This window comes from Papio anubis, chromosome 5 (genome assembly GCF_008728515.1).
Source record: "Papio anubis isolate 15944 chromosome 5, Panubis1.0, whole genome shotgun sequence".
NCBI classification, from domain to species: domain Eukaryota; kingdom Metazoa; phylum Chordata; class Mammalia; order Primates; family Cercopithecidae; genus Papio; species Papio anubis.
The window spans coordinates 71,096,559-71,119,571 of NC_044980.1; the positions used below are offsets into that span (position 1 = coordinate 71,096,559).

The 23,013-nt window shown below is 36.1% G+C and overlaps 1 protein-coding gene across 6 annotated transcripts in view; it reads right to left on the reverse strand.

The window, feature by feature from the left end:
- AP3B1 (adaptor related protein complex 3 subunit beta 1) overlaps positions 1-23,013 on the reverse strand; it is a 301,940-nt gene that overhangs the window by 142,912 nt on the left and 136,015 nt on the right. For all 6 annotated transcript variants that reach the window (XR_001903494.2, XM_003899849.4, XM_021939489.1 and 3 more), the window contains 3 exons: positions 19,062-19,124; positions 16,203-16,335; positions 9,556-9,665 (listed from right to left, as the gene is read on the reverse strand). Coding sequence is in view for 5 of the 6 variants with exons in the window: in XM_003899849.4 (XP_003899898.3) it covers positions 9,556-9,665; positions 16,203-16,335; positions 19,062-19,124 (306 nt within the window). In the remaining variant the exon portion in view is untranslated. The remainder of the gene's footprint in view (positions 1-9,555; positions 9,666-16,202; positions 16,336-19,061; positions 19,125-23,013) is intronic.

Sequence of the window (23,013 nt, forward strand, 5' to 3'; positions counted from 1 at the left end):
ATTTTCCCCATTCAGTATGATACTAACTGTGGGTCTGTCACATACGGCTTTTACTATATTGAGGTATGTTCCTTCTATCCCTAGTTTGTTGAGGTTTTTTATCAGGAAAGGATGTTTAATTTTATCAAATGCTATTTCAGCATCAATTGAAATGATCGTATTTTTTTTGTCCTTCATTCTTTGATATGATAAATCACACTGATTGATTTATGAATGTTGAACCATCCTGGTAACCCTGGGATAAATCTCACTTGGTCATGACGAATGATCTTTTAAATGTTTTGTTGAATTCAGTTTGCTAGTATTTTGTTGAGGACTTTTGCATTGATATTCAACAGATGTTGGCCTGTACTTTCGCCTGCCTGCCTGCCTGCTTGCCACCCTGCCTCCCTTCCTCTCTCCCTCCTTCCCTCCCTCTTTCTCTCTCTCTCTCTCTTTCTTTCTTCTTTCAATGTGTCCTTGTCTGGTTTAGGTATCAGGGTAACAATGACCTTGTAGAATGAATTTGGAAGTATTCCTTCGTCTTCTATTTTTTGGAATAGTTTAAGTAGACTTTACTATTAGTTCTTCTTTAAATGGTAGAATTCAGCAATGAAGCCATTGGATCCCGAGCTTTTCTTCACTGGAAGAACTTTTATTATGGTTTCAATCTTGTTACTGGTTTTTGGTCTGTTCAGATACTGGATTTCTTCATAGGTCAATCTTTGGAGGTTGTATGTGTCTAGGAAGTTTTCCATTTCCTCTAGATTATCCAACTTACTGGCATACAGTTGCTTATAGTATCCACTGTTGATCCTTTGAATTTCTACAGTATCAGTTATAATATCTCCTTTTTCATCTCTGATTTTATTTCTGCTCTGATTTTTATTATTTCTTCTACTAATTTTGGGTTTGGTTTGCTCTAGGATTTCTAGTTAAGGTACATCATTAAGAGAAGGAGTCCCAAGATAGCCAAATAGGAACAGATCCAGGCTACGGCTCCTAGCGTGAGCGACACAGAAGACGGGTGATTTCTACATGTCCAACTGAGGTACCGGGTTCATCTCACTGGGGCATGTTGGACAGTTGGTGCAGGATAGTGAGTGCAGGAGAGTGGGTGCAGCCCACCAAGCAGAGAGAGAACGCCACAAAGATATTCCTCAAGAAGAGCAACTCAAAGACACATAATTGTCAGATTCACCAAGGTTGAAATGAAGGAAAAAATGTTAAGGGTAGCCAGAGAGAAAGGTCGGGATACCCACAAAGGTAAGCCCATCAGACTAATAGCAGATCTCTCGGCAGAAACTCTATAAGCCAGAAGAGAGTGGGGGGCCAATATTCAACATTCTTAAAGAAAAGAATTTTCAACCCAGAATTTCATATCCAGCCAAACTAAGTTTCATAAGTGAAGGAGAAATAAAATCCTTTACAGACAAGCAAATGCTGAGAGATTTTGTCACCACTAGGACTGCCCTACAAGAGCTCCTGAAGGAAGCACTAAACATGGAAAGGAACAACCGGTACCAGCCGCTGCAAAAAAACATGCCAAAATGTAAAGACCATTGATGCCAGGAAGAGACTGCATCAACTAATGAGCAAAATGACCAGCTAACATCATAATGACAGGATCAAATTCACACATAACAATCTTAACCTTAAATGTAAATGGGCTAAATGCTCCAATTAAAAGACATAGACTGGCAAATTGGATAAAGATTCAAGACCCATCAGTGTGCTGTATTCAGGAGACCCATCTCACATGCACAGACACATATAGACTCAAAATAAAGGTATGGAAGAAGATCTACCAAGCAAATGGAAAACAAAAAAAGGCAGGGTTTGCAATCCTAGTCTCTGAGAAAACAGACTTTAAACCACCAAAGATCAAAAGAGACAAAGAAGGCCATTACATAATGGTAAAGGGATCAATTCAACAAGAAGAGCTAACTATCCTAAATATATATGCACCCAATACAGGAGCACCCGGATTCATAAAGCAAGTCCTTAGAGACTTACAAAGAGACTTAGACTCTCATACAATAATAAGGAGACTTTAACACCCCACTGTCAACATTAGACAACAAGACAGAAGCTTAACAAGGATATCCAGGAATTGAACTCAGCTCTGCACCAAGCAGACCTAATAGACATCTACAGAACTCTCCACCTCAAATCAACAGAATATACATTCTTCTCAGCACCATATGGCACTTATTCAAAATGGACCACATAGTTGGAAGTAAAGCACTACTCAGCAAATGTAAAAGAACAGAAATTATAACAAACTGTCTCTCAGACCACAGTGCAATCAAACTAGAACTCAGGATTAAGAAACTCACTCAACCTGTAATCCCAGCACTTTGGGAGGCCGAGACGGGCGGATCACGAGGTCAGGAGATCGAGACCATCCTGGCTAACACAGTGAAACCCTGTCTCTACTAAACAAATACAAAAAACTAGCCGGGCGAGGTGGCAGGCGCCTGTAGTCCCAGCTACTCGGGAAGCTGAGGCAGGAGAATGGCGTAAACCCGGGAGGCGGAGCTTGTAGTGAGCTGAGATCCGGCTACTGCGCTCCAGCCTGGGCGACAGAGCGAGACTCCATCTCAAAAAAAAAAAAAAAAAGAAACTCACTCAAAACCACTCAACTACATGGAAACTGAACAACCTCCTCCTGAATGACTACTCGGTACATAATGAAATGAAGGCAGAAACAAAGATGTTCTTTGAAACCCATGAGAACAAAGATACAACATACCAGAATCTCTGGGACACATTTAAAGCAGTGTGTAGAAGGATATTTATAGCACTAAATGCCCTCAAGAGAAAGCACAAAAATTCTAAAATTGACACCCTAACTTCACAATTAAAAGAACCAGAGAAGCAAGAGCTATCACATTCAAAAGCTAGCAGAAGGCAAGAAATAACTAAGATCAGAGCAGAACTGAAGGAGATAGAGACACAAAAAAAACCCTTCAAAAAAATCAATGAATCCAGGAGCTGCTTTTTTTTGAAACGATCAACAAAATTAACAGACCGCCAGCAAGACTAATAAAGAAGAAAAAAGAATCAAATAGATGCAATAAAAATGAAAAAGGGGATATTACCACCAACCCCACAGAAATACAAACTACCATCAGAGAATTCTATAAACACCTCTATGCAAATAAACTAGAAAACCTAGAAGAAATGGATAAATTCCTGGACACATACACTCTCCCAAGACTACACTTGAATAGACCAATAACAGGCTCTGAAATTGAGGCAATAATTAATAGCCTACCAACCAAAAACAGTCCAGGACCAGATGGATTCACAGCCGAATTCTACCAGAGGTACAAGGAGGAGCTGGTACCATTCCTTCTGAAACTATTCCCATCAATAGAAAAAGAGGGAACCCTCCCTAACTCATTTTATGAGGTCAATATCATCCTAACACTAAAGCCTGGCAGAGACACAACAAAAAAAGAGAATTTTAGACCAATATCCCTGATGAACATCAATGCAGAAATCCTCAATAAAATACTGGCAAACCAAATCCAGCAGCACATCAAAAAGCTTATCCACCATGATCAAGTGGGCTTCATCTCTGGGATGCAAGGCTGGCTCAACATACACAAATCAATAAACGTAATCCATCACGTAAACAGAACCAAAGACAAAATCCACATGATTATCTCAATAGATGCAGAAAAGTCCTTCGACAAAATTCAACAGCCCTTCATGCTAAAAACTCTCAATAAACTAGGTATTGATGGAATGTATCTCAAAATAGTAAGAGCTATTTATGACAAACCCACAGCCAACATCATATGGGCAAAAACTGGAAGCATTCCCTTTGAAAACTGGCACAAGACAGGGATGCCCTCTCTCAGCACTCCTATTCAACACAGTGTTGGAAGTTCTGACCAGGGGAATCAGGCAAAAGAAAGAAATAAAGGGTATTCAATTAGGAAAAGAGGAATTCAAATTATCCCTGTTTGCAGATTACATGATTGTATATTTAGAAAACCCCATCGTCTCAGCCCCAAATCTCCTTAAGCTGATAAGCAACTTCAGTCTCAGGATACAAAATCAATGTGCAAAGATCATAAGCATTTTTATACACCAATAACAGACAAACAGAGAGCCAAATCATGAATGAACTCCCATTCACAATTGCTTCAAATAGAATAAAATACCTAGGAATCCAACTTACAAGGGATGTGAAGGACCTCTTCAAGGAGAATTACAAACCACTGCTCAAGGAAATAAAAGAGGACACAAACAAATGGAAGAACATACCATGCTCATGGATAGGAAGAATCAATATCATGAAAATGGCCATACTGCCCAAGGTAATTTATAGATTCAATGCCATCCCCATTAAGCTACCAATGACTTTCTTCACAGAATTGGAAAAAACTACTTTAAAGTTCATACGGAACCAAAACAGAGTCTGCATTGCCAAGAGAATCCTAAGCAAAAAGAACAAAGCTGGAGGCATCACTCCACTTGACTTCAAACTATACTACAAGGCTACAGTAACCAAAACAGCATGGTACTGGTACCAAAACAGAGATATAGACCAATGGAACAGAACACAGCCCTCAGAAATAATACCACACATCTACAACCATCTGATCTTTGACAAACCTGACAAAAACAAGCAGTGGGGAAAGGATTCCCTATTTAATAAATGGTGCTGGGAAACCTGGCTAGCCACATGTAGAAAGCTGCAACTGGATCCCTTCCTTACACTTTATATGAAAATTAATTCAAGATGGATTAGAGACTTAAATGTTAGAGCTAAAATCATAAAAACCCTAGAAGAAAACCTAGGCAATACCATTCAGAACACTGGCATGGGCAAGGACTTCATGTCTAAAACACCAAAAGCAACAGCAACAAAAGTCAAAATTGACAAATGGGATCTAATTAAACTAAAGAGCTTCTGCATGGCAAAAGAAACCTCCTTCAGAGTGAACAGGCAACCTACAGAATAGGAGAACATTTTTGCAATCTACTCATCTGACAAAGGGCTAATATCCAGAACCTACAAAGAACTCAAACAAATTTGCAAGGAAAAAACAAACAACTCCATCAAAAAGTGGGCAAAGGATATGAACAGACACTTCTCAAAAGAAGACATTTATGTAGCCAACAGACACATGAAAAAAATGCTCATCATCATTGGTCATCAGAGAAATGCAAATCAAAATCACAATGAGATATCATCTCACAGCAGTTAGAATGGTGATCATTAAAAAGTCAGGAAACAACAGGTGCTGGAGAGGATGTGGAGAAAAAGGAACACTTTTACACTGTTGGTGGGACTGTAAACTAGTTCAACCATTGTGGAAGACAGTGTGGCGATTCCTCAAGGATCCAGAACTAGAAATACCATTTGACCCAGCCATCCCATTAGTGGGTATATACCCAAAGGATTATAAATCATGCTGCTATAAAGACACATGCACACGTATGTTTATTGCAGCACTATTCACAATAGCAAAGACTTGGAACCAACCCAAATGTCCATCACTGACAGACTGGACTAAGAGAATGCGGCACATATACACCATGGAATACTATGCAGCCACAAAAAAGGATGAGTTCATGTCCTTTGTAGGGACATGGATGCAGCTGGAAACCATCATTCTCAACAAACTATCACAAGAACAGAAAACCAAACACCATGTGTTCTCCCTCATAGGTGGGAACTGAACAATGAGAACACTTGGACACAGGATGGGGAACATCACACACCGGGGCCTGTCTTGTGGTGGGAGGAGGGGGTTGGGATAGCATTAGGAGATATACCTAATGTAAATGACAAGTTAATGGGTACAGCACACCAACATGGCACATGTACACATATGTAACAAATCTGCACGTTGTGCACATGTATCTTAGAACCTAAAGTATAACAAAAAGTTTTTAAAAAGATACATCATTAAGTTATTTATTATTTATTTGAAGTTTTTCTTCTTTTTTGATTAGGCTCTTATAGCTATAAACCTCTCTTTGCGTACTGTTTTTGTTGTATCCCATAGGGTTTAGTATGTTGTGTTTCCATCATCATATGTTTCAAGAAATTTTTCAATGCCCTTTTTAATTTCTTCCTTGACCCACTGGTCATTCAGGAGCATATTGTTTAATTTCCATATGTTTATATTGTTTGAAAATTCCCCTTGTTTTAGATTTCTAGTTTTATTCCACTCTGGTCAGAGAAGATGCTTGATTTTTTTTTTTAAATGTTTTAAGACTTGTTTTGTGACCTAACATATGCTCTATCCTTAAGAATGATCCATGTGCTGATAAAAAGAATGTGTATTCTGCAGCTCTTGGATGAAATTTTCTGTATGTATCTGTTAGATCCATTTGATGCATAGTACAGATTAAGTCCAATGCTTCTTTGTTGGTTTTCTGTCTGGAAGATCTGTCCAATGCTGAAAGTGGAGTGTTGAAATCTCCAGCTATTATGGTATTGAGGTCTACCTTTGTCTTTCTCTCTCATAACATTTGCTTTATATATCTGGGTGCTCCAGTGTTGGGTGCATATATATTTAAAGTCATTACATCCTCTTGCTGAAATGACTCTTTAGCATTAAATAATGACCTCCTTTGTCTCATCCTACACTTTTTGTCTTTTGTAAGTGTAGGAAGAGACAGACATTTTGTCTGATATAAGTATAGCAATGCCTGTTCTTTTTCGGTTTCTACCAACATGGAATGTCTTTTTCCATCCTTTTCAGTCTACGTCTATTTTTATAGGTGAAGTGTGTTTCTTGTAGGCATCAGATCAGTAGGTCTTGTTTATCCATGCAGTTACTCTATGTCTTTTGATTGGAGAGTTTAGTCCATTTACATTCAATGTTATTATTGATAAGTAAGAACTTACTCCTGCCATTTTGTTACTTGTTTTCTGGTTGTTTTGTGTTCTCTTGCTTCCATCTTTTCTTCCTGTTTTCCTTTTAATGAAGGTGGTTTTCTCTGGTGGTATGATTTAATTTCTTGTTTTTTATTTTTTGCATATCCATTTTACGTTTTTAGATTAGAGGTTACAATGAAGCTTGCATATACTGTTTTATTAATATAATCCATTATTTTAAATTGATGACAACACTGATTGCATATATCATCAAGCAAAAAGAAAACTAATAAAAATTCTACCCTGCTTTTTCACTTTTTGTTGTTTCTACTTATGGCTTATTGCACTGTCCATGTCTTGAAAAGTTGTTATAATTATGTTTAATCAGTTCATGTTTTAGTCTTTCTACTCAAGACATGAGTACTTTACACACAATTCTAGTGTTACAATATTCTGCTTTTCTGTGTACATACTATTACCAGTGAATTTTGTGCCTTCTTAAAATTTCTTCTTGAATGATTTCTTCTTGCTTACTATCATCCTTTTCTTTCAGATTGAAGAGCTACCTTTAGCATTTCTTATAGGACAGGTCTAGGTCTGTTTTAATGAAATCCCTCAGCTTTTGTTTGTCTGGGAAAGTCTTTATTTTTCCTTCATATTTGAAGGATATTTTCACTGGATATACTATTCTAGGGTAAAAGTCGTTTTCCTTCCTCACTTTGTGTCATGCCACTCTCTTCTGGCCTGTAAAGTTTCCACTGAAAAGTCTGCTGCTACATGTATTAGAGTTCAATCACATGTTGTTTCTTTTCTCTTACTGCTTTTAGGATCCTTTCTTTATCCTTGACCTTTGGGAGTCTGATTATTAAATGTCTCAAGGTAGGCTTCATTGGGTTAAATTGGCTTGATGTTCTATAACCTTCTTGTACTTCAATGCTGACATCTTTCTCTAGGTTTGGGAAGTTCTCTGATATTATTCCACTGAATAAACTTCCCATCCCTATCCCTTTCTCTACTTCCTCTGTAAGGCCAATATCTCTTAGATTTGCCCTTTTGAGACTATTTTCTAGATCTTATAGGTGTGCTTCATTCTTTTCTTTTTTCTTTTGTCTCCTCTGACTGTGTATTTTCAAAGACCCTGTCTTCAAGCTCAATAATTCCTCTTCTGGATCAATTCTGCCACTAAGAGACTCGGATGCATTCTTCAGTGTATCAACTGCATTTTTCAATTCTAGAATTTCTGCTTGATTCTTTTTAACTATTTCAATCTCTGTTAAATTTATCAGATAGAATTCTACATTCCTTCTCTGTGTTATCTTGAATTTCTTTGAGTTTTCTCAAGATAGCTATTTTGAATTATGTGTCTGAAGGGTCACATATCTCTCTGTTTCTCTAGTATTGGCCCCTGATGCCTTATGTAGTTTGTTTGGTGAGGTGATATTTTCCTGGATGGTCTTGATGCTTACAGATGTTCATCAGTTTCCGGGCATTGAAGTTAGGTATTTATTGTAGTCTTTATAGTCTGGGCTTATTTGTGCTTATCTTACTTGAGAAGGCTTTCCAGGTTATTCAAAGGGACTTGGGCCTCAAGCCCAATAATGTTGTGGTTCTTGCAGACTGGTAGAGGTACTGCCTTGGTGGGCTTGGATAAATCTGGGAGAACTCTCTAGATTACCAGGCAGAGACTCTTGTTCTCTTCCTTTGTTCTCTTCCCAATCATTGTGCGCTCCCCCTACCAAGTGCAGAGATTCTCCATGCCACACTGCTGCTGCCAGGGGATGGGAGAGCAGAGGCACTGGCAATTCAAGACTGTCTTTCCTACCCTCTTCAGTGCCTCTTTCAGCAATATGAAGTTAAAACCAGATACTGTGATTGCCCACCTGATTTTTGGTTATGATGGTGCTTTTTTGTGTGCAATTAGTTGCTAAAATTTTGTGTTCCTGCAGGGGCGACAATCAGTGCAGCCTTCTATTTGGCGATCTTGCTCCACCCTTCAAGATTTGTATTTAAAAACTAAGATCTAGCATATAAAGGAATGAAGTACTATATTCAAAAACATACATGAACCTTGAAAACATGCTAAGTGAAAGATGCCAGAAACAAAAGGCTACATATAGTCCAGAAAAGGCAAATCCATAAAGATAAAAAAGTAGATTAGTAGTGGCCAGGGGATAGAGTGAAGGGAGACTGGGCAGTCTCAGCTATGGAATTTTTTTTAAGGGGTGATGAAAATGTCCTGCAATTACATACTGGTGATGGTTGCAAAACTTGGAAGTGATCAAAAACCAATGATACACTTCAAAAGAGTAAATTTTATAGTATAAAATTATGTCTCAATTTAAAAAAACCAAATTTGTGCACAAAGTGTGCTCACTGGTATTGTTTCTAACTCCTCTCAAAGGACAGCTCTGGGAAAGAGATGTTTCTATATTCACTTCATGTATGACACATGAACATGCATATACACGCATCCAACATCTAGCTATTGATACATAAAACCCACACTGCTATCTCCAATTCCAGTCTAATACCACGAGGCTCATTCTGTCCTTCCCCCTATTCAGATTTGTAATTCCCTCCTATGACAGCAAGAAATCTGAGAATCTCAGAATTGGAATCCGGACAGTTCAGTTCTCCTAACCATTACCTTTAGGCTGACCATTTACTTTAACAAAACTACAACTTACTGAATAAAATTCAGCAAACTTCTCTTAACTGATACTCACAGTGATACTGTCCAAGAGTTTGGCCATATGTTTAATAATTTCACCATGTTGAACAGGTTGCATTTGCAGTAATTTCTTTATAACAACCACACTTTCAGCAACAACTATTTCTGAAAAAGATAGAAATTATTCATACTAAATATGTATAATTCAATTCAAATGCAATATGCTTGGTAAAATGTAAACTTAAATTAGAAAGACATTCTATTCAATACATGCCTTAAAAGACTATGTGAAAAGTATAACCGCCCTGAGTGCACTTCCAAATCTGAGGTGTGAACATCTGTCTCAACTAGAAGAGTTAACTTTAATTTCTAACCTCTGTTGCTGTCTCCTAGCTTCTGTAGTTCCCTATCTCTGCATCTTTAGATCAAGAAAGCAAGAGAGGTTGGATTATGCTGCCCACCATAGTGTTCTATGTCTTTGGCTTTTAACCAGGTCCTCAAATACTGCTCTTTGATTCCTATAAATTATATAGTTGAAATCAGTTATCTACAATCTAAACAACATTTTCCCTATTCTGCAGAAAACAGCAAACTAAAACACTAGAAAACAATTTCCTTAAGCGAAATGTCCAGAAAAGTGAGTAGTAAAGACGAGTGGTAGTAGGAAAGACGTTACTGTAGAAATAGCATGGAGTGCGAAACCAGAAAGAATGGGATTGTGAGCTGGATTGTCTCTATTTGTTCTATAAAGTCCACTCTGCCTTTCTTTCCCCAGCACTGTGCCTGAAGAGGCCCACCTGTAGTCTGCCTCAACCAGACTCCCTTGGTCCTGGCTTACAGCTGTGTTTAGTCAACAGAAAGCTTCAGCAGGAGTTGGGGGAGGGAGGAGATATTTATTATCCTGGATCCCTACTCTGCCAGCCTCCTCTACCTGGTATCACATGCAATCCCCTACTCAAGGTACTGCAAGTGCCTCTCTTCTGCAGGGTCTGGTAACTGCTTCTGCTCCTCACACCCCTTCCCTTTAATCTGAGGTATGGTAAAGGCCTCCCACGATTGATAGCCTGTCAGCTCTAGGGTGTTACATTATATCTTGTTGGTTTCCCTTAATCCTGCCCACAGTTTACAAATAGTTCATTCACTAAATTCGCTTCAATCATCCCTTTTAAGTGTGCCATCTGTTTCTTGCCAGAGCCTTAACTAATATAGTAACTGCTACTAGATGTGGATAGGAAGCAAATCCTCAAACTGGGATTACGGGATTGAGTTATCACACTAAACTGGCCAATCATTGGTCCAGTTTCTTTTTGGTGGTACTGGTAAAGAAATGTACTATAACTCATCTGAGAACCTGACCTTATGAAATGAATCTTATACAATGTGTTATTAATGCTAGTGATGCCAGAGAAATAAATCAACATTGTCTTTACTTATTATTTTGATATTTTTATTAATAGGGCTTCATGGCTATTAGGAATTCCCCTAGTGTATACTACAAAGGTTTATTTTAATATTATATTAGAAATACCATGATTTGTGTCCTATTACTCATTTTTTTTTTTTTTTTTTTGAGACAGAGTCTTGCTCTGTCACCCAGGCTGGAGCGCCGTAGCGCAATTTCGGCTCAATGCAACCTCCGCCTCCCAGATTCAAGCAATTCTCCTGCCGCAGCCTCCTGAGTAGCTGGGATTACAGGCGCACACCACCACACCTGGCTAATTTTTTTATTTTTAGTAGAGATGGGGTTTCTCCATGTTGGTCAGGCTGATCTCAAACTCCTGACCTCATGATCCACCTGCCTTTGCCTCCCAAAGTGCTGGGATTACAGGCGTGAGTCACTGCGCCCGGCCTACTGTTTCACTGAAATGCATTTTTTATACAGCTCCCTTTAAGAATATAAACAAAATTCATCATTCTAATCGTTAGTAAATATATGTATTTCAAACTGTTTACCTATTTATCCATAAGAATAATAAATTAACTAATATTGACCAGGCACAGTGGCTCAGCACTTTGGGAGGCCGAGGCAGGAGGATGGCTTGATCCCAGGAGTTCAAGACCAGCCTGGGCAACACAGAAAATCCCATATCTACAAAAAATACAAAAATTAGCCAGGAGTTATAGTACATGCCTATAGTACCAGCTATTCAGGAGGCTGAAGTAGGAGAATCACCTGGGCCCAGGAAGGTTGAGGCTGAAGGGAGCCGTGATCACAACACTGCACTCCAGCCTGAGTGACAGAGTGAGAAAAGAAAAAACAAAAAAAAAAAAATCTAGTATGATTTAACTAAAAGCTAACTAATATTAATGCTTTAGTTTACAAAACGACATCATATTTCATTAACGTCTCACAATAATATAAGGTAGGTACCTTATTATTATTATTTTAAAGATGAAGAAAGGGAGATGCACTGGAATTATATCACTTTGTCTAGAATTCAAACTCAGAACTAGGATGTATATTCTACCTATATATGTTCTATGTTATTATAAGCAAGTATTACTTTTTTTTTTTTTTTTTTTTTGAGACAGAGTTTTGCTCTTGTTGCCCAGGCTGGGTGCAGTGGCGCCATCTCGGCTCACTGCAACCTCCACCTCCTGGATTCAAGCAATTCTCCTGCCTCAGCCTCCCAAGTAGCTGGGATTACAGGCACCTGCCACCACACCCACCTATTTTTTTGTATTTTTAGTAGAGATGGGGTTTCGCCACGTTGGGCAGACTGGTCTTGAACTCCTGACCTCAGGTGATCCACCCACCTCAGCCTCCCAAATGCTAGGACTACCGGCATGAGCCATCGCACCCGCCTATAGGCAAGTATTACTTCTATAACGACTACCTCTTGGTGCTATGAGGAAAGCAAAGGTAAATGAGAATTAGATTCTGCCCTCATCAAACTTACACTCTAGTAGAAAAATAAATGGTTATGTGATTACTATGCAAAGCTAAATTTGGTAAGTGTGGTTTTAAAGAATGCACAGTATAACAAATTTGTATTTTAAAAATACATTATTGCAAAACTAGCCTAAGTAAGAGAAAAAATGTCACATAATTTAATTATCTACAAGCAGAGGCAGGATTGGCTATGGCTGAAAAATGTGTTTGGCATCATTTATCTTCAGGAACTACATTAGTTTCCTATTGTTGCTGTCACAGATTACTAAAAACATAGTGGCTTAAAACGATGCAAATTTATCATTGTACAGTTCTAAAGTCAGAAGTCTAACATAGGTCTTATGGGACTAACATCAAGTTGTCAACAGGGCTGTGTTCCCTCTGGAAGTTTTAGGGGAAATCTGTTCCTTCCCCGTTCCAACTTCTCAAGCGTGCCCACTTTCCTTGGTTCAAAGACCTCTTCCAAGAATCACATTACCCTGACCTTCGGACATCTTCTGACTGACCTGCCTCTCTCTTTCCCGTATAAAGACCCACATGATAACATTAGGTCCATCCACATAATCTCCCCATCTATAGAAACTTGACTTAATCATATCTGTGAAGTCTCTTTTTCCATGTAAGGTAACATATTCACAGGTTCTGGGCATCTTTGGAGTGCAATAATTCTGCCTACCACAGGTGCCTTCTCATTCCCCTCAGGTAATTCCACTCTGCTTCTCCTTTATGCTACCTCTTGGTTTCCAAAGACCTCAGCACGTTGGTGCTACTCTATCAGAAGCACAAAATGATCCTATGTTTTAGATATTTCCTAACTTCCTCCTTGTCCTCAACAAAACTTAATGGACCTAACTCTAAAAAGTACAGCTACTATCATACCCATTTTACAAATGAAGAATCTGGTGCACAGGTAGATTGGGTAATTTACTCAGGATAGCTGTAACATTCAATATAGGTGGTATAGTCCTACATGTAAGCAAATAGCTGGCAAGAGAGTAAGTGGTCACTATATGGGGAGACTATAATATATTTGTCTTACATTACTATCTCCCTCCAATAGACTATGAGCTCTATAAAGGCAGGAACCTTTTATAAGTTAAATAAATATCCTATTAATATGCTCAACATTTATTAAAGATCTCAACTGATTTAAGTCTTCAATAAATGCTTACTGAATTTTTTTTTTTTTTTTTTGAGATGGAGTCTCGCTCTGTTGCCCAGGCTGGAGTGCAGTGGCGTGATCTCGGCTCGACAAAACAGTCTTCTGCCTCACTCCTTTTAGAGTAGATGGCAATAAGGTTATTCAAAAAAGTAAATTTTGCTAATATGTTACCTAAAATAAATTACCTAAGTCAACTAAAATGTAGATTTCTCTTACTAAAGGTCTATAAGAAATTGGTTTATCAAATTAATCTTAGAGAGTAATAATGGACTGTTTTAGGGCAAGCTTCAAGTCTGCTTAGAAAGGCTCTTAACAACACACACACAAAACTAAAAGTCCAAGAGAAATATATTAAACATATATAAAAACAATTGAGCCCAAATGTCCCTGAGGTTTAAAGATTCATTATTTGAAGAGATGATGAGGTATTCATTTCAATATAAAAATCAAAGAATTACAGATTCCTAGAGCCTTAGAAGATTTTACAGATTTTAAAGAAACTGAGTCTTCATTCACAGTATTTATTCCTAAAAGTAGATCTTTTAATACAAAGAGGAAGGGGCTCTATTGTCAGGATGGCTATGTTAAAGTTAAAAATACTATGACTTTCTTTTATGTGACTAATTTTGATATAAATATTCTCCTTATTTGTTTTACCTCTCACTTTTACTGAGCCAGACTTCCAAACTACAAAAAATAGTGTAGCATATGTGATACAGAGATAATTAATCAGGTATTATGGGCTAATGATGATTATGCAAATATAATCTAGACAATACAATTTAAGTTTGTTAATATTCACTGCAGGGGGAAAAAAAAAACATGGTTAAGAGTTTTATCAAAAAACAAAAGCCTAACCATTAAAATATCAGAATTTAAAATAGTAAATCCTTCTACTTTTAGAGAGGGAGTATATATTATATTAGTCTTTCATTTTCTATTTATAAAACAATCTAGTCTTCCCTTAAAGGTGATGTAGGGGTAGAATATTTATCTTTTAAAGTCAGTAAAAATATTTGTTGAGAAATTAAATCTGAAGCAGAAATAACTGCTTTAAAATCCAAAGCTTGAAATTTTCCATCAGAAAAAAAAAGTCAAAAAATAAAATTGAGAAAATTTGAATATATTTTGTATTTGAATGAACTAATCAGTGTTCTAACTAACTTCCAGTGCTTTCCGTATACAACTAAAATGTAAAAGAACAATTGCCGTGGCAAATCTTGGTTCATAATCTTTAATGGTACAAGGTTATTTTCCCAAGGTATGTATTTTATTTGGTCGAATAGAAAGTCATTATTAAAGGCACAGAAAAATTTCTTCAAAACACATTTTTAAAGTCACATTTTAAAATGTGACATAGAAACAGAGATAAAAGGATTAGTTATTGTTAAAAGTAGAAAGAGATAGAGTGGATGACACTTATCATCCTATCTCCACTAGCTATTTTGTAGAGATGAAAAAATTTTTAAACCTATTGTCTTGATAATTTTGGTTGGCATTTATTTGGAGTTTTAATACTACAGGTAGAAAAATCTTTAGTCATAATATCTTGAGTTTACAGGTACAAGTTTAAAATTTTATGCTCACAACAAAAATCAGTGTTATCTGGGAATAAAGTTTGTTCTAATTTTTTTAATCAGAAATACTTTCAACAATGTTACAGTTTTCTAAAGATAGCTACATGTGGGAAAAGGTAATTAGGGATTATAGGATTCTTGTACTAAAAAGTTATTTTTCAAATAAAATGTAATCAATTTTGTTGTTTTACCTCATGGGCTGCTATATCATATATGTCCATATCTAGACATGACATAGACATAAGTATATTTTAAATCCCATAAATAATTTCAATGATTTTACAAAGAAAATTATGCTTTTCTTTAAAAAGTCTCATTTTAATTAAATACGTAATTATAATAAAAGTCCTTTAAACAAAATTATTTTAAAGGTAAAGTTGGCTTTTCTTTCTTTCTCTAAATGGCTCCATTTATTTTAAAGCCTTACCCACAGAAATAACTGACGCTTTGCCATAGAACAATATGGGATCTAGATTACATATTTTACTGGATATTACCTATCCAGTTTTACCAAACACTTAGATATTGTTTGGCTTAAAAACATAAAGCTACTCCAAGTTGATGGCTTTTAAATCTAGTTAATTTTGAATATAAAATTATTAGGTGAATTTCTGAGGAAAAAAATGTTGAAGGTATAACATGTTTTTTGATCTAGCCACTTCTACATGTTATAGTCATTTGCCTGCTTTTAGCACCCTCTGCAGGTGAACCAATATTATGCATGACTTACATGCCATTAAAATGCAGTAAAAAGATGGAAAGGATACAATCAAGGTGATTAAACTGTAAAGAAGTAAAACATATTTTCATAGATCTGTTGCAGTAAAACAAATACTACCAGCTAGTTAATGGCCTATTTTACTAAAAAAAAAAAAAAAAAAAAAAAGAAAGAACCCAGAATATGCATATTTATGTGCATTTCAAGGATAAAGTGCTACTTATTGTGACCATACTACTGACATAACTGGAAAAGCTCAAATGCAAAGTTAGAAAAAGTTACAACTTGGAAATAATACCAAGAATATTCAAATTATAAATCACTTGAAAACAAAATAAAACTGTGAACTTACCATCCCTGTTGGACAGCAGACAGACCAAGCCATTGAGGCACGTGTCGGTTACTTCCACGATGTTGGTTGCACATCTGCCTATAGTCTGAATAGTGGCTGCTGCAAATTGTTTATCCTGGCTTTTCACATAGGTCTAAAAGATATTATTTCAATTAGTTTACACATTGGTATTATCGAGTTAACCAAAAATCTGATTATATTAAATTTCGTCAATATGTAAGAATTCCGGAATATATAAACTTCTCATAAGCACAATATGAGGACCAAGTGATGATGTAGATTAATTTCATTTTGTTTTGATTTTTTTACTTAACGAATGTGCCTACAGACGAAGCACATTTTCAAGCCAGGCTCATTCACCTGTGGCCCTAGTGGCTTGAGACTGCAAAACAGATAGTAGGAGCAGTCACCCAAAGACAGCAATTAGTTTAAGTGCAAGGTTGAAAGAGATGATGAGAGCTCTCTCTTTGGAGGTTTCAGTTCATTTACCAGCAGCATCTGTGAATCTATGGAAAAAAAAGGTCACTTTTTCAGAGACACTAAATCTAAGAATTGGGAGAAAAGGAAGAAAGGGACCAGTAGGCTATTTACAAACATTTTACTTTCAAAATCTATCACAATGGTGGTAAAAGAATAATAGTTACAATGAACAGTATTTCAATAAAGACTTCAAATACTCACTTTATAATAAAATAAAATACCATACTTTTGAAACCAGTTTTCTTTAAAAGTATGCTTTAAAAATATACTGTAAAGGGTATATGTGTGTGTATGTGTGTATATATAATACATATATACACTATATATATAATATATATATACACTATATATAATATATATACCATATACACACACGCTATATATATACACACACACTATATATAATATACACACACTATATATATAGTGTATATATATACACACACTATATACATACAAATTTAAAAATAAAGAAATAAATCACTGATTTAACAACAGGAAGTTAAAAGATCTTTTAAAAATTTATAATAGCCCTAGAGAATTTCACTTTGGTTAGAACCTTCCTAATTTTTACATGACAAAAGCTTCCACTGTTTACAGAAATATACATACTTTATATCATATATATGAAATTTGAAATGTCATTAACAATTGAAATTTTTAAGAAAGAGTCCCAACCTCAAATAAGAAGTATACAATGTAGACTTAACACTATGGTTATCAAAAATGCAAAAAAAGTATATACATTTAAGTGGTGTCTAAACAACAAATGGAGGAGAAAATCTAAAGATATCTAAAAAAATACAAATCTGCTAAAAATGGTACCCACAAGGTGATTAAATGTTGAAGAAATAAATTAAACTCTCCTAGTTTTTTATATTTAAAAGTGTTCCTGAATAATTTAATTTCCTTAACTAAAAATATATACTTATGAGTCTTTAGAAACATTCCCTATTTTACCCAAAAAGTTGCTAAAAGTATAACTATGAGCATAACACCAAGTATAGACAGAAGGTACAAATTTAGAGACTGATAAAAATGAATACATGAAAAAAATATACTTAAAAGTTTGACTGAAAAACGGACCTTATTAAACATCCCGATATCAAATGAAAAGACTAGATGACCAAAATTTTGAAACAGGTCTAGTATGTGCCCTCTATACAACCCATTCCATAAGATTACCTAAGTCTCCCTCCGTACAATCCTAGGAGACTTGATATAAGCAAAAAGTAGACAGTGAGAGGACACCCAAAGAGACTAGACAGGACAACAGGAAAGGAACAAGAATAAACACAAAGACCAGTACTTTAAATAAATAACATTATAAGAATGAAGTGAAAATCAAATTTAAGCAATGATCTACAGCTATAAGATTACTGAATAAGAACATAAAATACTATATTTTCTGTCATATAAATGAGTGCATTTCCAGAACATCTTAATTTTTTAAGAAATTTGTCTAGAAAGATACACATCATAAAAGTAGAGTCATCCAGGTATGAAAATATAAATTATGGACATGCCATGTTATTCTACTACTCCTGTAAAAAATTTAAAAATCACATAGCTAAAAAGAAATAGTGTACATAGTATCTTATACCCAAGAAGAAATTTAATACTGGCATATAGGAGAACTATGGTAAAAAATACATCTCTGAAAGTTGGAAGCTGATAAAAGAAAAACTCTGTGATTACTGCGTAGTATGTGGTGTATTTTTGTTAAGAAAACAGATAATGGAATGTAAAAGTCATGATACTGATGTAAAGTTTTCTATTGCTGTGCTCTACCACTAAGGTTTCAGAGATGACCTTTCCATCATAAAGGGTATGATGTCCATGAAGTAGTTTTTGAATAATATTTTAGGGGGAAATGCAGCTAGGAAGATTCTTATACGGCATAAAAGTACAACAAAACAAATCAAAATATAAAACAGCAATTTAAAAAATCATAGTGGGGCAATTATAAACAACATTTTTGAGCTATATATGAGGCCACGGGGGTAGTGTCAAAAATAGTGATAGGTCAATAAAATAGGAACAACCAGGTAAGAAATGAAGCCACTTTCATGACCACAGAGTACAGAAAGGACTATTTATGTTGGCAGCACAAAAAGATGAAATTCTTACCAGAAATGCAATTTCAAACAAAGACAGAGTTATAAACCAAAGTTCTTCAAAGTCTATGAAAATATGAAAGAGAATACTATGTTTTCCTTAAATTATAAATTTGTAATTATTCTTACAAATTTGTAAATTTCTTAGTTGTCAATCTTGTACCAATCACTATTTTATGTACATTTCTAGATAGAAAAAGATGCATATTTAAGACTGAACATATGTTTTAGAAGTTTTTTATAATTAGCACTGTACACAAACCTGAAATTCTCGAAGAAGAGTTGATATGTTGGCTTCATTTGCCAAGTTTGTCAAAATTTCAAGCTGTAGAAGACAAAAGAGAAAATAAACATTTAAAAACAATGGTAGCAAGATGAATTTAATAGAGTAGAGGCATTTAATTGAAAGTTTATTTCACTTTAAAAAATCACATTGTCAGCCAGGCACGGTGACTCACACCTGTAATGCCAACACTTTGGGAAGCCGAGGCAGGCGGATCACCTGAGGCCAGGAGTTCAAGACCAGCCTGACCAACATGGAGAAACCCCGTCTCTACTAAAAATACAAAATTAGCCAGGCATGGTGGTGCATGCCTATAATCCCAGCTACTCGGGAGGCTGAGGCAGGAGAATCGCTGGAACCCAAGAGGCAGAGGTTGCAGTGAGCCGAGATCGCGCCATTGCACTCCAGCCTGGGAAACAAGAGTGAAACTCTGACACACACACACACACACACACAAACTCTGACACACACACACACACACACACAAAATAACATTGTCGCCAATGTGGTAAGGCATTACACCCTTCAGGTCAACTTAGTCTACTTTCTTATGTTCACAAACTGATACCAGACAATTCCTAGTTCTTTGAAAATAATTTAGAAAAGGAGAATCCTACATCTTCACTAATTGTTTGCTCAATGCAAACTTACAATTTATATCTAATTAACCTAAGCAGTTCTGCCAGTTTGGCTTTTGTCTTTTAGCAAAGTTAGAAAACAATTTGCCCTCCATGTTAATACATCTGTTTTCCAGATAGCAATTAATTCTTTTGATTTGTTCTCCTATAATCTACCATCCCATATACTCAGACATTTTAATTCCCTCTTCTGGATTTATAGATATAAACAATGTGTAATCTCCAATGGGCTTGTGAAAAAAAAATTTTACTAATAAAAAATATTTAGTCTTAAGAAAACCACAAAAAAACAGAAGAGACAAACAGAAGCAAATCAAGATGTGAACATAAATACATTCATATCAGCAATTACATTAAATAAAGCCAAATATTTATAGCCGCAACTGATTTTTGACAAGGCAAACAGAAACACAAAATGGGGAAAGGATACCCTATTCAACAAATGGTGCCAGGATAATTGGCAAGCCACACGTAGAAGAATGAAACTGGATCCTCATCTCTCATCTTATATAAAATTCAACTCAAGATGGATCAAAGACTTAAATCTAAGACCTGAAACCATAAAGATTCTAGAAGATAACATTGGAAAAACCCTTCTAGACACTGGCTTAGGCAAAGACTTCATGACCCAAATCCAATAACAAATGCAACAAAAACAAAGATAAATAGATGGGGCTTAATTAAACCAGAAAGCTTCTGCACAGCGTAAGAAATAATCAGCAGAGTTAACAGACAACCCACAGAGTGGAAGAAAATCTTCACAGTCTATACATCTGACAAAGGACTAATATCCAGAATCTACAAAGAACACAAAGAAATCAGCAAGAAAAAAACAATCCCACCATAAAGTAGGCAAAGGAAATGAATAGACAATTCTCAAAGATATACAAATGGCCAACAAGCATATGGAAAAACGCTCAACATAACTACTTATTAGGGAAATGCAAATCAAAACCACAATGCGAAACCACCTCACTCCAGCAAGAATGGCCATAATCAAAAAATCAAAAAATAATAGATGTTAGCATGGATGTGGTGAAAGGGAACACTTTTACACTGTTGGTGGGAATGTAAACTAGTACAACCACTACAGAAAACAGTGTGGTGATTCCTTTAAAAACTAAAAGTAGAACTACTGCTTGATCCAGCAATCCCACTACTAGGTATCTACCCAGAGGAAAAGAAGTCATTATACAAAAAATATACTTGCACACACGGTTATAGCAGCACAATTTGCAATTGCAAAAATATGGAACCAGCCCAAATGCCCATCAATCAACATGTGGATGAAGAACATGTTATACATATACACACACACACCGTGGAATACTGCTCAGCTACAAAAAGGAACAAAATAATGGCATTCACAGAAATTACATAGAATTAGAGACTATTATTCTAAGTGAAGTAACTCAGGAATGGAAAACCAAACATCGTTATGTTCTCACTCATAAGTGGGAGCTAAGCTATGAGGATGCAAAGGCATACGAATAATACATTGGACTTTGGGGACTCAGGGGAAAGGGGAGGGGGTGGTGAGGAATAAAAGATTACACATTGGATGCAGTGACACTGCTTGGGTGATGGGTGCACCAAAACCTCAGAAATCACTACTAAAGATTAATGCATGTAACCAAACACCACCACCTGTTCCCCAAAAACCTACTGAAATAAAAATTAAAAAAAAAAAAAAACAAACAGTAAATGATCTAAATGCTCCAATCAGAAGGCACAGACTGTAGGAGGAGTTCTTTATATATTCTGGGTACAAATCATTTATTCAGACACATGTATTAGAAATATTTTTCCCAGATTATCTTTTAATTTTTAATTTTATTTTGATAACTGTATTTTCACTTTTGGACAATTTTTTTTTTTCTTTTCCTTTTCCTTTTTTTTTTTTTGAGACAAGGTCTTACTCTGTCACCCAGGCTGAAGTGCAGTGGTGTGATCATGGCTCACTGCAGCCTTAACCTCTGGGGCTCAAGCAATTCTCCCAACTGAGCCTCCCAAGTAGCTGGGACTACAGGTGCCTAACGCCATGCTCAGCTTATTTTTAATCTTTTTGTAGGGATGGAGTCTCGTTGTGTTGCCCAGGCTGGTCTTAAACTCCTAAGCTCAAGCAATCCTCCTGCCTCAGCCTCCCAAAGTCCTAGGATTATAGGCATGAACCACTGCATCCAGCTGGACAACTTTTAAAAAACAATCTCAAACATACGGAAAAGCTACATGTATAGTACAAAGAACTGTTGTTGTTTTTCTGAATGATTTGAGACTACAGATGCCAATCTGATGCTACATTATCCCCAAAAACTTCTATGTATATTTCCTATAAACAAGGATGTGTTCCACAGACTACAATACAACCAAGAAAATCAGGTTATTAAACTGATGTATTACTTTCACGTAATTTTCACTATGCATTTAAGTTTCAATATAACTGTCTCAATGACATATAATAAAGGGATACAGTTCAATATCACATATTGCAGCAAGTTGTCTCCTTTGGTCTGAAACAGTTTCTTAGTCTTTCTTTTAACTTTTATGACCTTGACACTTTCGCTAATTATAAACCAGGTTTTTTTGGTAAAATATCCTTGAATTTGGGTATAATTTAGATTTTATTATTAAACTCAGTCTTCATATGAATAATACATCATTCTAATATTGAACAGTCTTGAACAGTCCATAGTCCATCCTTTCCTCATTGGTTTGTAATATCTCCTCTACTACACGGTACATTTTTGCATGTATGGGCATGTTTCTAGGCTTTCTACTCTTTCTACTTACTTTTCTGTCTAAATAACATACTATTTTAATCACAACAGATTTACATTCCTAACTGCACTCTACACCATACTTATTAATTCCTGAAAACAATGCTCTTTCATAATCCCTTGTGTTAGCATCAATTATGTTTTTCACCTACTCTAACCCTTCAACTTCCCGATCAACCTGCCAACCAAGAAAAAAATTCACAATATTATTCTTTTAAGATCCACCCAAACGTCATCTTTTCTAAACCTCTCAGAGAATTAGCTCCACCTTTCTGTTCTTCACAACACTCAATTCAAATATCCGTATCACTTAAAACACACAGTACTAAAATAAGTTAGTTACAGACAGGGTCTCACTCTATCACCCAGACTGGAGTGCAGTGGCATGCTCAACGGCTCACTGCAGCCTCAACTTTCTGGGCTCAAGCGATCTGCCCACCTCAGCCTCCCAAGTAGCTAAGATTATAGGCATGCACCACCACACCTGGCTAATTTTGATTTTTCTGTAGAGACAGA